Source organism: Helicoverpa zea, chromosome 7 (assembly GCF_022581195.2).
Source record: "Helicoverpa zea isolate HzStark_Cry1AcR chromosome 7, ilHelZeax1.1, whole genome shotgun sequence".
NCBI classification, from domain to species: Eukaryota; Metazoa; Arthropoda; class Insecta; order Lepidoptera; family Noctuidae; genus Helicoverpa; species Helicoverpa zea.
This window is the reverse complement of record NC_061458.1, coordinates 2,111,147-2,128,713: the sequence shown is the minus strand read 5'-3', so window position 1 is coordinate 2,128,713 and position 17,567 is coordinate 2,111,147. Positions and strand designations below refer to the sequence as shown.

At 36.5% G+C, this 17,567-nt stretch overlaps 1 protein-coding gene across 1 annotated transcript in view; it reads right to left on the bottom strand.

Moving 5' to 3' along the window:
* Positions 1-17,567, bottom strand: part of LOC124631702 (V-type proton ATPase 116 kDa subunit a 1-like) — a 44,290-nt gene that overhangs the window by 10,369 nt on the left and 16,354 nt on the right. The window contains exons 3-6 of the mRNA XM_047166252.1: positions 12,689-12,856; positions 5,080-5,406; positions 673-849; positions 82-294 (exon numbers count right to left, since the gene is read on the bottom strand). Of these exons, the coding sequence (XP_047022208.1) occupies positions 82-294; positions 673-849; positions 5,080-5,406; positions 12,689-12,856 (885 nt within the window). The remainder of the gene's footprint in view (positions 1-81; positions 295-672; positions 850-5,079; positions 5,407-12,688; positions 12,857-17,567) is intronic.

The window sequence follows — 17,567 nt, the reverse complement described above, 5'->3', positions numbered from 1 at the left end:
ATATACATAGGCCACAGTATGTGGATGGCACCATTGAGATCACATAACTATAAGAAAGGTATAACTCATTTTCAAACTTACCACGCCATTCTCCAGCGCCTTTTGCACCACAGTCAGATCTCTCCTCGGCACCCAACACTCGGCAATCAGACACTTCTTCACAATATCCATACTGAACATGTTCAGCGTGTGGTAGATGGCTTTCTCCTTGCGGACGGCTACCATCCATGTGCTGATGTCTCGAGCGATGTTCGTCAAAACTAGGCGACGGTGGTTCTCTGTTTGTTCTAGCACCTGGAAGATTGAGGTTAGTAAGGTCAGTTTATGATGAGGTAACTGTAGGCTTGTTGGAAGAAGCTTATAAAGGGGATACATGGGGAGTACAAATGGAAGTACATATGTAGACTAAGGTACATCAGAGGAATTATTAAGGGAGTATATGGGGAGGGTGCTCAGAGTATATAAGGAAATATCTAAAGAAAGTACACGAGTAGGAGTACATAAGGAAATGCATAAAGGAGAGTATATAAAAATATATAAGGGAGTGGGTATATAAGGAGGGACAATGGTAGTACACGAGGAGAGTACACAAGAGACCACCAGCCATTTCCAGAATTTCCACTTAAATACAAAAAACGTTTTCAAAATTAATAACTTCTAAACAACCCATACCATTTCCAAATCCTTGATCCTGGTGCCAACTCCAGCAAGCATGTCCAACTGATCCTTATATGTAGCAGGACACGGGTACAGGGTGGCCTTGAAGCCATGGCAGACCTTCTTCACGCGGAGCTTGATCTGCTCGCCGTGGAAGAACACCACGAACACTGTCTTCTGAAGTTCGTGACCCTGGAATGATGAGGAGAAGTTTAAGGGATCAATTATCAAGAGTTCACATAAAACACTTTTATCATCTGCCTTGCCTTCTTTCAAATATGTTAGGGTCGGCTTCCAGTTGGTATCAGTGTTTTTTTATGGGCCGAGTACCCATCTAGCTTCCTCAACCCCGTAACCCAGGCAACCCTTTGGTAAAACTGGTTGGCAGAGATTTATGCCCATTTTCACCAACAAATACCTAAATTAAGGGATCCCCTAAGAGCATTTACGGAACACTTAATAAGAATTTCGTTTTCACCAAAGTTTAGGTATCCCTTATCCATAGTTATTTATGTCAAAATTGGGAGAGCCCTTATTCTAAGTGGCACTTAGATTAAGAGATTGTTGGTGAAAACGGGCATTAGACTCTAGTTGACATTCTATGAAATGATACTTAAAAGTCCTAAGTCGTAGCAGTTTAGTAAGTAAAGGAAGTAAGTGCCAAAGGAATACGATGTTTAAGCTGTCTTCAAAATAGAGTGGTGTTTCTATAGTCAGCCGTAAGTCAAAGTCACGTAAACTAATAATATTTTCAAATGAAAAAATGCAGAGATTATGAGAACTATCTTGTTCTGTAATAACGTTGTCAGTGAAGAATTTATTATTTACATTAATATTAATAGCTTCCGCTACAAGCGAATGTTTTAAATATTTAACTTGTGAAATGTTAACAAGCTGTGAAATGGCTTTATTACATACGGAAGTAGTAATTGGTGGAACATTTATATCTGTTTTAAAATTAACTCATCAATTAATAATGGTGATACAGTTTTGGCTCCATTTTCATGTTATTTTTTATCTTTACTTAGTTTATGAAATTTTTTTTGTCGATTTAAAAGAACATTTTCCACTACAATTAAAAAAGAAAAAGGCTCGGAGTATGATGATGACATGTGAAACATTTGTCTTCTTTATGATCTACTCTGACATTCTCAGGAACTACGGGTCCATTTTCAAGATTGCAAATAAGATTTTTTTATACCAAGGCTTGGGCAGTAGTTCCCAAGCGTAATAAGTTGGCCACAAAATGAACAGTTATAAATGGTAAACAAGAGAGCAGTTCTTTACTAGAGATTCTTACAAAAACTAATATCATATTGTCCTTGACTAAACTCATGTGACCTTTTGACTATCATCAAGTAAAACCCTTTAGCTTGCGTGTGTTTGAACAATAATTTTCACCCTTTTTAGGGAAGGAGCCCTTAGTAAAAGCTCCCTTAGGACTACTGCAATTTACTTATTTTTTCGTGGTATTTTGGAAGGTAAATAGGTTAGTGATATTGCCACTTAATTTAAGCAAGTTTCATCACAAGGTCACATTCTATTTGTGGAGCACCTAATGGGTTCTTTAAATAATTCTAAGTATTATAATATCATGCGAACAATACTTAAATCAAACGCAAAGCTGACTGCGAAAAGATTCATACTCGTAAGTTCAAACAGATTACTGTCTGTAAACCACAAACGTTAACCTCAAACACAAACAACAAAGGGAACTAAACTCAAAACATTTACTAACAATCATTATGACAGTTTTTCATTCTTTTCTGACAAGGTCATTAACCCATATTGTAACTGTCAGGGATATACAACTCACACGTGTGTGACACACATATTCAAAAATCCCTACTCATATTACAAACGCCAAAGTTACTCTATATCTATGTCTTTAGCTATGTCTATATCTATATACGTTGTCTATATCTATGTCTTTCGAGCTATCACGCTAAAACTACTGAAACGATTTAAATGATATTTGGTGTACTAGCCTACAAGTTAAGAAAAGACGCATCTTTCTATTTACCCGGGTGCGGCAAGTAGCTCCCTCAGGACGTGGGTGGAACAGGTACTATCCTAATACCTATAGGTATAACTAAATATTCTGTAATGGGGAAACAGCAACGTCTAGAAAAATCAATATAAACGAGGGTGAACGACCGACCACTTGTGGGCTCCCATATAATATAACATGGCGTTCTACTGCAACTATGATGCAATATCATTAATTTTAGTTGGTTTTAAGCTTTATAATTACTCTGGTTGGTCATGAAACTAGCATCAAAAATATTATTTAGAAATATGATTTGTTTTTGAATATGTTTTTCTTGCGCAATTGGGTCAAAAAAGCTGTACCTCGTTTAGTCAGTTTAGGTATTTTATTGTAAAAATAAACAAATCAACACAGTTTCGCTTTACCACCCATTGTTCATCATCATCATCATCATCTCAGCCATAGGACGTCCACTGCTGAACATAGGCCTCCCTCTTAGATCTCCATAGATACCTGTCCGACCTGTCAGATGCCCATTATTAAAGATTTTTAATTGAAGGTGCTATCACTACCCTTTTCGTATACATAACAGCAGACGTTGACGAAGAAGAAATGACGCAACCAATTCCCCCACAAAAAATAATTGCAGCGATCAAAAAAGTAAACGACATTCCTTATTCCAATCCGACTCATCATCAGCATTTTTATCGTCACACAGATCAGCAATCAGTATTAATAATTCTGAAATACCTTTTTAATCATAGTGATCAAATCCAAAATGGCTACTTTCACCAGTCAAAAATAATGTTCTTTTGAAAATTATCCGTAGTAACAAGGCGTTTGCGTGTTAGATACACGTAAGGTCACTGGACATTTTATGAAGCTTTCATATATGTTATTAAATGTATAATTTTGATTTAGGTAGGTCAACGACATAGTGGACAATGGTCTTTTTAGGCTTACCCACCAACGTGTATTTTGTTCTTTGCCTGAGTTGGGTATTTTGGGCTTTTACTATACCTAAGTTTATCTTACTGTATAGAGGTAAAATGCAAAGAATTGATAATTTTGTCACCATCGACCTTTAAAAAATACATTAACGTATGAACAAATCATGTATATTGTACACCTGTAGATATTTTACTCGAAGCTAACTTAGAAACTCGAAGTTAATGAGCTGATCAGTTAGAAACTTCATCGTCAGAGATTTAGGCCAAAATATTTTACATTCGAAAGACTATGAACTATTAGAAATCCAAAACTTGCCCATGACATGACACAACAGACTTTCTAACATTCTCCAACACCTAATATTTATTAGAATAGTAACACTACAACAAAAGATAAACCTCTAAGATTTATGCGACGCTACCTTCACAAAGTTTCTCGCAGTGTATATCTTCAGACCGTTAATGGACAGAAATAGATAATTTGCTATTTTATTCCCACGATATTGGCAGCCAATATATTTTGTTAACGGCGAATAAATTTAGCCTGTATTATCTTCGATTTGGTGATATTATTTTGTTTATGTCCCAATTTTATTAAGGTCTTGTAGGGAAGCGATTTTAAATTATTTTATATTTTGTAGCTCTGGTTTAGTTTTCAGTAGGAACAGAGATCGTCATTTGCCATTGATCCAAATTCACTTTAATTTCAAATGTTGTCTAATTTTGCTCATTAACAATAATTTATCTTAATTGCTACTCTTGCTTATGGTTAATCCGGCACTGGGATTCCGTATGCTTATGAATCCTTATCCCTGTATACGTTGATGTAAATACACCTCCAAAAATATAACCTCGACAGACCTTTACAGCTGCGAATTGAACTTAATAAAGATAAAGATACTTATATAATAATAGACATTCAATTGTTTTATCTGTTCATAATACGTCAGCGAACGTCATATGACGTCACTCAAGTAACATGTCTACCTAGGTACCATTAATAAATATCCAAAAGGGTTACGGATATCATACATAGCAAAAATGAGCCTAAACGCGTAGGCTTTTCATAAAGTTCAAGGGCTAAAACATGAACTTGATTTGAACTCACGACCTTTTCAAGGCTTGTCAAAATATTGAATCAATACTGCTTAGCAATAGCGATTAGCATAAAGTTTGCGAAGTAAAAAGTATATAAACAAAAATCTTGTAACAAAAACATGTAAAGGACATGAATAATTTACTTAAAACTTTCTTCTAAGTCTGGCGATGAACGACGAATGCTGCGGGTTTCAACCCACTTCAAAATCGGTTCAGCTAAACGTGAGATAATCGCGCAAAAACATAACACAGGTCCAACTGAAAACCTCTTCTTTTTGAATGCGGTTTCAAATATTCTATTTTCGTTCATCTGTCAGTATTTTGATTGGTTTCCTGATAACCCCCAATAGCATCTCTAAGTTAGTATTCATAATGATTACTTACTGTAATAGGATCCTTCAAAGGCTCATCAATTTGCGCCTGCTTAAAGAAGATGTTGCCATGGGATATTCTCCACAGCATTTTCTCAAAGGCCGGTATTCTCGCCGTGGTGACAACCCCAGCTATGAATCCAAGATGGCCTAACACCGCATCGTTGTTATATATTTGTACTGACGCTGAGATCTTCCGTTGGGCGCTGTGGTCTTGGAAAAATGTCTGCATCTTTTCGATCAACGTTTTTAACTCTATAAGTGACAGGTAATCGCTCTTGAGGTTGCGTGCGTTTCGAGTTATCTCCTGGATTTCTGATTCGATGAAGTCGATCCTTTCCTGGAACGGAAAATTGGAATGGTTATATTCTATAGCATAACAAAGGAATATGTTACCTTAAATTCCGTTTAATAATTACGTACAGGTCTACCTAATAGAAGCGTGTTAAAAAAAATACCAGGAAATGAGATCCCCTACTTTTTGGAAGACTTGAAAAGAACCTCTTAATTGAGGTAGATATAGATTAATAGAAACCAAAAACTTTAACCAATTTGATGCACTAGTCAATATGGCTAATAAATTATAGGAACGATTTTAAGGTCTTCATCGACACCCACAGGAATACCGAACAAGCCATAAAACCAGCCAGTTACCATGGAATATAATACTGATAACTGTTGGCACATTTGCACAGACCATTAAACGTTAATGTTCACACAAATGAATTTCATGGAACTCGTAACAAATAGTTAAATCTTCGTGGTAATGACCGATTTGAGTTATTGCACTTGACATGCGAGGAGATTGACGCGTTGGAGCTTTGGCAGACCAATACTGATTCATTCGATAGATACGTAGAATTTTCGTGGAATTATATATTGGTTGATATGTGTTTTGAGCAGATTTGCCAGACAAGGCTGGCCTGGCTTGGCAGTGAAATAATAATAAAGAATTTTGTACAGCAGCAGGATTTTTCAAATTCGATTTTCATTTCAATTTGATTCAATTGGACAGATTTGATTGATTTGATGACCAATCAATTAGCCAACAGAATCTGTTAGTCATAAATACAGTTGCCAGCCTTTAATTTAACTGGACAAACAGATAAAAAATAATTTATTCAAGTTAGGTACATAATACTGTTCACTTTTTGAAGGTTTTAACAAAAGACAGCCACCAAAACGCCCATCCTTCACTACTTCCTATATGTTTTTGTTGGGAAGAAGAAGTGATAAAACAAACTCCCCAGCAGCACAATTCTGTCAGACAGAGCTACTTTCGTATTTACAATTCGCAGTCATTTGTTTTTCTTCTTCCTTGCTTCAGCTACACTCAGTCCTGCCTATCCTTAGCGGCCTATTACGACATCCTCAGGCCCAGTTTGGCATGATGTCATGGCAACTCATAAATTGTAATAACACTGTCCTGTGATCCCCGCTATATCCTGCTCTGAGGGATCTAATTGGTGTAGCCTTGCTGTGTGGCTGCTAATAATTGTTTTATGTCTGCTACTACGGTGCTGTCTACGGTATTATTAAAAAATATATATTTAACTATACTTCTATATTAATATAATAAAGATTAAACACTGTTTTGTTTGTTTTTACCCTAAAGGCTCCAAAACTACTGAACCGATTAGAAAAATCTTTTATCCCGGTACGGGCCATAGCTGCGGGTTACGGGTGAAACCGCGGGAAAGTCACGGCTAGTCTAGAATAATGTACAGAAACTTTAGGGTTGTGTGTGTGCTTTACAACTCTCATATGATAGATTTTACTACATTTATTTTTATTGTATTCTTAAGTACATTATAACTGTGATGTACATTAAATACTCATAAAACAACTGAAAAACGGCATCATCTTACAACTCTCAGTACACCAAAAAACCTATTCGGAAATCCAAACCGTAAAGTACCGAGCCACTTGCCCACCAACATCGCTAAATCCGCCCACGAAACCCATTAATTTATTTTTGTTTTCTTTCGACAACACGAAAAGTAACATCCCACTAACATTAAATTTCATGATGTTAGCCATAGTGGCGGTGGTAAGGTACCTGAACTCATGTAGTATGGTGCTGATTTGATTCTAGGCAAATACTACGGTATAATATGTCATTTTTAGGGTTCCGTACCTCGAAAGGAAAAAACGGAACCCTTATAGGATCACTTTGTTGTCCGTCTGTCTGTCTGTCTGTCTGTCTGTCTGTCTGTCAAGACCCTTTATCTTAAGAACGCGTGGATGTATCAAGCTGGAATTCACATGAAATACTCGGGTCTATTGTCCCTTTAGGCTGTGAAAATATCAAGCTTCTAAGCCAAGCCAATCAAAAGATACAACCGATTATGTCGATATTTTCAACAAATTCTCGACACTCGCAAAGGAATCAAAACCTACAGGGTACTTCCCGTAAACTCAGAATCTTGAAATTTGGCATGAATCATTGTTATATAATGCAAATATAGGAAAAATTGCGAAAATCTCATTTTTTTGTTATATAATATAATAAAAATATTTTAATAAAATGAAACTTACTACCTTATTTCTCACGAACGAATAAAGGTACCAAATTGAAATTTATACCAAATACCTAGGTCTATTGTCCCTTTAAGCAATGAAAAAATCAAACTTCTAAGTTAACGCGATCAAAAGATACAGCAGTTTTACCAACACCTTAGACGAATTTCCGTCACACGCTAGGGAATCAAAACCTACAAGGTACTTCCCGTGAACTCAGAATCTTAAAATTCGGCACGAAGCAACGTTATATAGTACAGATAAAGGAAAAATTGCGAAAATGATAAATTTGAAGTTACATAAAATATTAAAATATTATTTTTGCTTACATGACATAAAATATTTTTTTAATAATTATAAACTTACTACCTACCCTTTTTCACATGAACGCGTAGAGATATTAAAGTTTTGAATAAAAAGTGAAATACATATCAAACACTAAATATAATCTTTCTTAAATATAATGGCCTCTAAACTGTGAACAATTTTAAATCATTCAAAGGTCCTTAGTATGAAAACCATACCCACGGCGGATACGAAAATAAAACGAAAAACGAAATATAGCACAGTATAATGATAAAGGCTCTGATTTACTATGGCATTAGTCGCATCAATGTGAACCATGGGAATCTAGAGAAAATCAGGTGTAAACATCAAATATTTTCCTCATTTCAATGAGGAATTTAAACGACCAAGTTTGACGGATTTGAGAAATCATTTTTTTTGTAGTGAAAGAGTATACTCGCCGTTTATTTCCATTGTCATCAGGTCAGGATCTGATGATGGAAATCCTGAGAAATCGAGGGCAACTATCAGGAATTGTAGGCATGCATAGGATTAAAACTTGATTCTCAGATGTATGTCTGGTGATACTATCAAACAGTGAAGGTTTAGAGCTTATGTGATGATGGAGACGTGAGAAAGTCGAGAGAACTCGGTATGTTTTAGTTACGTCGTGTTTGGGCTTACATTATTCGTATTGACAAGAACTTTTCACAAAAGTTAAAAATAAAAACTTTTTACAAAAAAAAAAAAACAACTTCTAAAACAACAAGAAAACTGTTTATATGCATCGGTCTAGATCTCGGTGGTTAAATAAATATAGATGCATCCTCTAGACACCGACTTCTAGACCGATGCACCTAACATCTTTTTAATTTCTTTCTTGCTTTTGTTTTCTTGTTGCTTTTTTATATGTTTAAAGTTGGATTTGTTTGTAAAATGCTACAAAATAAAATAATGCCGACTTTATAAAACAAAGAAAGGGACAGAATTACACTTTTGTCAAGGCTCTAGAAACGTAAAGCCAGCAGCCCCGAATCCTACTCTCTAGAAGTCGTTGTTACAATTCGACAGCTACAAGTCGTCAGGCGGTTTCGAAAAAAACCTGAAACTGGGGCTCTTTAGGTGATTAATCCCTCAAAAATAAAAGATCCCATTCCTGCAATGGCTGCTTTAACCCAAGTTGTAGTGAATTCTCATCACCTAAAATAAAATAAGCTCCAACACAAGGTTACGTTATAATTTGTAAAGGAGTTCCCATAACTATATCTGATCTTAGCTGTCGATCCCACAATGGCAGTCAAACCTATCTTTGTGGAAAGTCTTCGCCAATACGAATAAAATAAGCCCAAACACGTGGTAGTTGCAACATACCGTTCGGGAGTTTCCTTGACTCTCTGTAGTCTCCATAATCAAATCAGCTCCAAACCTTCACTGTTTACCAGTACCCTCAAAAATACACTCACATGTCTGGTTATGACTCGATGCGTGCCTACAATATTCAAGAGTTGCCCTCGATTTCTCAGGGTTTCCAGATCCTCATCAGATCCTGGTCATCCGGATTGGCACCTTCCTTCTTTATGAAATGTCTTTAACAATAAAAACTAGCATTGCAACCTGTACAATCCTCTGAAACTGCTTGTCTTTTATATTTTTCAAACGATCCTGGACATTCGTCTCCATGGAATTTTAATAAAATATTTATATTCAAAGAAACGTCATACCATTCTCCACGATTTAAAACTACTTTGATTCATGTCCGCCACTTTTTACAAAGCGGGTCAGATATGCCCCATGACCTTTAAGACATAATTAGTTATTTTCAATCAGATTTCTGAATGATGACTATAAAATGTTGTATATACTTAGTCTTGCCATAAATATTGTAATAAAGAAAAAAGAAAATTGTTAACTGCAAATAACATTTATTACTTTTACAGTGTGTCAGTTTAATACATAAATATAAAACAATTAAAAATATAAAAAGCTTATTCGAAGTGGTCTCCATTGGCTGCAATACAGTCCTTTAAACGATGAGGCCAGTTATCAATAGAAGCACGCACTCTTTCCATGGGAAAATTCTTCACTGCCAATCGTATAGATTGTTTTAGGGACTCCAAATTATCATGGCGTTTAGAGCAAGCTGTACTCTCTAAAACTGACCACAAATCATAATCCAGCGGATTAAGATCGGGACTAGACGACGGCCAGTCTTCAGCTCTGATGAAGTCCGAAACGTTCGATTCCAACCAAGACTGCGTGGACCGAGCTTTATGACCCGGCGCCGAGTCTTGCTGGAAGGACCATACTTGGTTATTGAACATGGTGATGTTAAGGGGCTTAACTACCTTCTCAAGAATGGTATCTTGATACACTTGTGCCGATGTTTTGATACCTTTTTCACAAAAATATGGCTCAGTCACTCCTTCATAGCTAACACCCCACCAAACCATCACTGAAGTCGGATAATGTCCACGTTGCACTCTGTCGACTAATTGGGAAGCTTCCTTAGAGCTTTGAGCATAAATACGGTCATTTTGTTTGTTAAAATGTTGCTCAATTGTAAAAATTTTCTCATCCGTAAACAAAATTTTTCTGTGACCTCCCTTTGCGTACCGCTTCAGTAGTTGTTTCGATTTTACCACCCTATTCTTCTTTAAATTATCAGTTAAGAAATGGCCAGTGCGTCTCTTATAGGCTGCAAGTCCTAAGTCATCTTTTAAAATACGCGACATGGTTCTAGGTGCTATCTTCATTTCCCGAGATAAAATCTTTTGCTTTCGGACAGGATTTCTTCGAATTCTTTCCCTTACTGCTTTGACCACCTTTTTCGTACGAACACTACGTGGACGGCCAGATCTTTTTCTGTCACAAACAGAGGAGGTCTCATTGTACCTATTAATAGCCCGGTACACAAACATTTTACTAATACCAAGTGTATGGAGAGTTTTAAAAATTGCATTTGGCTCCATACCTACTTTGTGTAATGCTATCACAGCGATTCGGTTCTCTTTATCACCCCACACCATTTTAATATCGCAAAATATTTTACAATGTATTGGCGCCAAAATGAGAAAACACAATGAACAATCATATAAAAATGACAGATTCGAAATTCAAATGTAATATTTTTTTATAATTAAGTGTAACAGTATTTATGGCCAGACTAAGTAAATAACTTCAATAAAATAACTTTTACAAGGTACTGGCCTACTATTTTAGTTATATTATAAAATAAAAAATATTAACTATTTTGACTCTCACGAAATTGATTGTTCTAAACTGAACGGTTGGCGCGAAACTCACTTTTTATCTATACAGCATTTGTACGGAACCCTCGGTGCGCGAGTCCGACTCGCACTTGGCCGGTTTATTAAGAATATCTTGGACATCAAAGGCTGAATAAAGTTGAAGTATGTATGTTGCTGGGGAATTTGTTGCGCCTCTTCTTCCCAGAAAAACACATAGGAAGTGGTGAAGGGTGTTCATTTTGGGGGTTGTCTCTTGATTTGAGTTAGAAGGAAAATATTACTGGACTTTAAAGGCTGAAATTACCAATCCACCTTGAGCAAGCGTAGTGATTAACGTTCATTCCTTCTCTATCTGAGAGGAGGCCTGTGCCCTCCAGTAGAACAATAAAAAGGCCGATTTCAGCCGTTACTGCTATTGAGTAACAAACATAAGTCGTATTTATAGTCCAGCATCATAGTCTGGTCTGGTAATAATTATTAAACAGAGTTGGTGTGCGTAACTGGATTAATAGTGTTGTTCGTACGTGGTACCTCACTATGAATCTTGTTGGTAATGACAGTGGCATGTTATTCTTCAGTTGTTATTTAGTATTCTTCTTTGAGAAGCTGTGCTTCGTTACTGTTACTGTCGTTTATTTAAAGCGGTATTTTGTCGGTATGCCAATAAGTATTTGGTATTTTGTATTGCGTTTTTAATTAGGAGGGGTAGAAAGAAATGTGTATTGGTAGCTATTTATAGATAGGCAGTTTATTGCACTAATACAAGATCTTCATGATTACACTCGCGAGCAAAAATTTAGGTTTACGAAAGGTAATTTTTAAATTAATAGAATATGAAAAGAAATTAAAAGATTTGCTTACTTTCTGGAAATTGTGTGCATTTATTATAAAGGGTGTCAATAGAGTTAAAGATTGACACGAACGAGGATAGTTAGAAGGATTGTTATCGTAAAATAAACTACGCCAGCTTCCTCAGATAACATGTTGACTTCGAAACTTCCACATAATATTGTCAAATCATCTGGCAAGTATTTGTATTTGTGTCAATAGTTATATTTAAATAAAGCACGACGAGTCTGGGGAAATCCCCATAATAAACAAATAGTTCCAGAATGATTCACGAGTTCGTTAAGGGCTGTTACTTTCTTTATATTAAGTTTTTTTCTAATTTGTACAATACTATAGGAACTATATATAATATATATAATGTTATGCATAAGTAGGGCTATTTTGAAATAAAAACCTTCGATTTTAATGCTTCATCTCAAAGTAACTTCATCACCGTGTTACCAGTTTCTTACGCAGCACTATATATACCCCTTGGCTAGACTATTTCCAGACATTCTGGTTTCTGCCTACACGTATCGACTGCCAAAGAGGATCAAAATGACAGTTGGCATTTTAACGCGCCTTCTGAACTCGGAAGAACTTGTCATGATAAGATGGTCACCGATCTTCGTACTTACTAGTCTCGCCAAGCGTTACTTACTCATGAGGTCCTTTTTTGCAGTTTGTCCTAGCTCAGAGACCTTATTAAGCTCTAAAATAATTTTCAAAGGTTCCAAATACCTCAAGTATATTAATCTCCCTGGGACTGAGACTGCATCTGTCGGGTTTGGGCGGGGGCGGCGGTTCAGGCAGCTCGCCGGCCACCCAGCGCAGCTTGCGTTCCATTTCACTGCAGCGGCGCACCTCGCTCACGTAGCGCCTTTGGAAGTCGTTCACGTGAGGGTTTAACTGTTGGAGAAACAAAAAGATGATTAAGATGTTGTAGATAAAGGTTCGTGAAAAGTAACTATAAGTTCATCATTCCATCTATGACACATTTACGTTTTCTGCGACGGATATACTTTTAAGTAGAATTGAAAGTTAAAAAAACTAAAAATCATGCTTTTTGTAGCGTTTCTTAGCTAGTCATGTATTGTCATCAGCACTCAGAGGGTGTACAAAATTTCATCCTAATTGAATTAAGATTCCAAGATTTTCTTACAAACATAGTTACAAGCTAACTAAGCGTGTTAATAATTAAAAGTTAAGATGTTGTAGGTTGTAGATCAAGGATCATGAATGGTAATCGTCCCATGGGGATTGCTGCCCGTACCGGGCTAAGATACAGCCTATGTTACTCGGAAAGAGCGTAGCTTTCCAACAGTGAAAGTGAAAATGTTTCAAATTGGTACAATAGTTCCCTTAGGGCCCGGCTAGTCCTGAATAAAAATGTAGCTTTTATTTACGAGGTGCTCTATAAAAATTAACATTTCAAGGTTACAACTACTAGTTATCAGTATATAGTATCACTTAGTGGTGTACTTCGCACTCTCCAATTAGGTGTAACGACAGTCTAGGTAATAGCTCTTGATTAGAAGCTTTGTAACCTGTCCTATCGTATTACCTACCTACTAGTCATATGCTAATTTTATTGGGGAAATAATTTATAAAGAACGTTTTTTTGCTGATAATATAAAATTACGATGTTATGAAATCGTTACGAAGGTTTAAATACTTTGAAGTTGGTGATTGATACTCAGGTGCCGTCCTATCGGGCTATGAGAGTGAAGGAATAGGGAATGAGCCTGTGTCTGCGCAAATGCTTGTGCACTATAATAATATCCTGGGGCACTGGTTGATTTCCTTAAGAGAGAACCGCCACCATGGCCGATAATAGGCCTGGAAACTATGACCATAGACTACTTCCTACATAGACATAAATATTTCTGTAGCTACCCGAGTATATAAGTGATAAGATCCCCACAACCTGCGTATCCTGACGATAAAACCCATAAACCATAAAACAGTAACGAGTTAACGTTAAAGTAACCGAATATCGTCGATATATCACAATTGATCTCGTATTTATTTCCTATTTATTGCCGACCGCACCTTGGTATCGTAAGATATGAACGACTACCCTTATTTTATTGCTTTGATGCCCACTTCTTTATATCGAGGATCATATGGCTTATAAAATGCATCAAGATGTTTATAGATATTTGATATATGGTATCCAATTGTGACATATATTTTGTGAAGCATGGTAAGTACAGACTAGGAGTTCCAATGTGTGCTTAGGTTGCCTGCCTTTGCGTACCCATTGCAAACTCGCGAGGTGCGAAAATTTTATTTGCACTCTAAGGGCTCCCAAACAAGATGCTGAACCTTTTTGAAAATGGCAAAAAGGTTCACCAATGATCACCATGCCGCAATGGTCACCATGCCGGACTGCCGAACCTGAGGTCCCGGGTTCGATTCCCGGCTCGGTCGACATTTGTGTGATGAGCATGTTTGTTAGCCGTGGTCTGGGTGTTACAATATGTATTTATAAATATGTATATATGTAGTTTATCAGTTGTGTTAGCACCCATAACACAAGTTAATTAATAACTTACCATGGGGCTAACCGACCGTGTGTGAAAAGGTGTCCCGACATTATATATTATATTATATTATATATTATTATATTATTCTTTCACTGATGGCAAGCACAGTACAGTATCCCCGAGATTAAAGCTTTATTTTATAGTGGGGAGTAGTCTCAACGGGACGCTGGTAAAACCGGGGGAAACAGCCAGTTTTTTATATAGATGATTTGTGTTCTAGTCATATACAATACGAATACCCTTAAAACAGATTTAGGTCTCCACGTGATAGCGAATTAAGTATCGCTATTCATGATCCACAATGTGCTACTTCCCATTTCACGAGAGCGGTGTTCCTCGGCCTTTTGGACGACGCACTATCAACTCGCTCAATAGCACGTGACTTTTATAATAAATCACAAATACAGAACGTATTTTTATAAACATAGGGAGAGTCGTGTACATATCGAAATGGGGACTCAATTAAGAATTTCAAAATTTTTTACACCCCCAGCGGGTTATTGAGCATTTACTGAGAAGTTTTACAATAATCACAAAACATAGTCATAGCAATTATATCTATTTACTATAAAGATTATTGTGTATACTAGCTTTCGTCTGCAATTTTTCCCGCGCCGTGTTCCAAAAGGACTAGTTCATCCACACAAAAAACTGAAGTTTATATAAGTGTGCCAACCACTTTAGTTTCTGTTCTTCTGTTCAGTAATAAAGTGGTTCTTCATTAAAATCTAAGCAATAGTTTTAGCGCGATAGAGAACCAAACATAGACAAAAATACATCCTTACAAACTTTCGCACTTACATATATAATATACTTAGTAGACCACCGCCGTGCCACCCAAGGCTACATTCTTTACATACTACACACGGACACACAAAGGCTATGTTTAAAGTTATCCCAAGTTAAATTATAACAGTATTGTTACTGAAGTAGGTCCCGGCTGTCATAATAAACGCCATTTTGTTTTCTTATCGCGATCATTGATAATTATGAAGCGCGTTGTTCAATGTTGTACGAAGATGTGATGAAACTTTCGCCTGTACTTAACAATTGTTATTATTGATTATTATAGGCATGTTGTTTTTAAACAAGCTAGCTACCCTTAACCCAGGTGCCACACTTTTTTTTTGGAAAGTACTGTAGAGTAGGTATTTAGTTAGAACATTTTTCGTAGTAAGGTTTTAGTCATTATATTTTAATACCTGGCCGGACAATTATTTAAAAGTTTTAGATTAAAATATTGAAGTTGTCACTTCACCCTCAATCAGTCAACAAACGTAAAGTTCTATTTAAATGTTTCATTGAAATATCCTGAGATCCCCGGTCCCTAGCGCGCCACGCGCTACATTACCTTCTTCCCGTACCCGTTCAAATTCCTGGATTGTCAAGCGTGCCACCACTCCTAAAGTGACGAGCACGACCACTATGTCAAAAGTGTGACGAAAGAAGATTAACTTCCAGTACCGCGCTAAATGTGGTATAGCTTATGTCAATGGGGAATAGTCTAGTTTTCAAACAATGAAACAATTTTTGAAATCGGTTTAGTCGTTTCAGATCCTTCATAGTACCTACCTGCACAACTTTTGGGAATATATTATCTAAATGGTAGTTATGGAAGTATGGACTGAAATATTTTTCGCTGCCTAAAAGAACAGCACACATTATTAACGACATAATCCCGAACAACAAAATATCTCATAACTCCTGACCTCACCAATTGTGCCCATTTGCACAAGAAGTCTTTAATTGAAATGACAATGGATGCGTTCACACTAGCGCGAACTAAAGCTACACTATATATAAATATGTCTTGTTGTTAGTATGTTGGAGTCATATGACTTGAGTGTAAAGTGGGATTTATGTTATAGTTTTGACATGCAGATGTGTAAAGTTGTAGAATAGGGTCTCGCTCCCATTGGCGGAGGTGTTTATAGGGGACGAATTAAATGTGATATCAAATAGAGATAGAGAACAGTCGTTTTTTGATTAGTGAATTGAAACTAGATCTAGTTTGAAAGGCTCCTTTCTTGTACATGAGATTCACAATCTATAGATTTTTAAAATGTCTGCAGTTTTCAGATTTTCCGAAATATACTAAATATGGTTTCAGCCATTATCCGCAGGTATCCATTATTCGGAATATCATCATCATCATCATCATCATCATATTTATTTCGAAGAGGTCCATAAAAAACAAAACTTATTTGAGCCTCACATAATTTTTGTTTTATTTACTAGCCAATGACGATCGTAAAATTATGCGTTATGTAATACCTAATTGCTTGTATTTATCTGCGTTTACACATTATTGCGTATTATCTCGTTGACCCCGTGTTATGTTTGAACTGTTGATACGATACTACTCAAGTGTAGGAAAAAATAACAAGTCTATAAATAAAATAGGATATGGATGAAAAGTAATTTATAGGAACATAAAGGTTGATTGAGAAACTCATCACGCTTCGTACTGCTGACATTTGTACAATTGTAACAGTCAGAACAGCTATAATATTTGTACGCTGTTTAATAACGGCAAAACATGAAGGATCTTATTCAATGTATCTCTAACACCATGTTTTACAAATAAAATAAAATATGTTTATCAGAAACCAGAGAATCGAATAACCAAGGCTTAGTAAGGGTCATGGTTGGTTCAGGTCGAATCAGTGGCTCCATGAAAAACTCTGATACTCATAAATATTTGGTTGAACTGGAACACGAACACAGCAGAGAAAAGTTTACGCACGTAGTTCTTTATCATTGGCACCAAAACACTATTTTTAAAAACAAAGTACAGAAAGAAAGAATACTCGTGGGTAAATAAGTGCTAATTCAAATGCACTTGAGACGAATGACGTGTATCCCTGATTTGGTAGGAGTAAGCAAAGATTGGAAGACAAAAGTCTTCAATCAGTGCGTCCTACCTGTCATGACTTACGGAGCCGAAACGTGGACACTGGCGGTACGGCTGGTTCACAAGTTTAAAGTCGCTCAGCGGGCTATGGAAAGGGCTATGCTCGGCATTTCTCTGAGGGATCGCATCAGAAATGAGGTAATCCGTCAGAGAACCA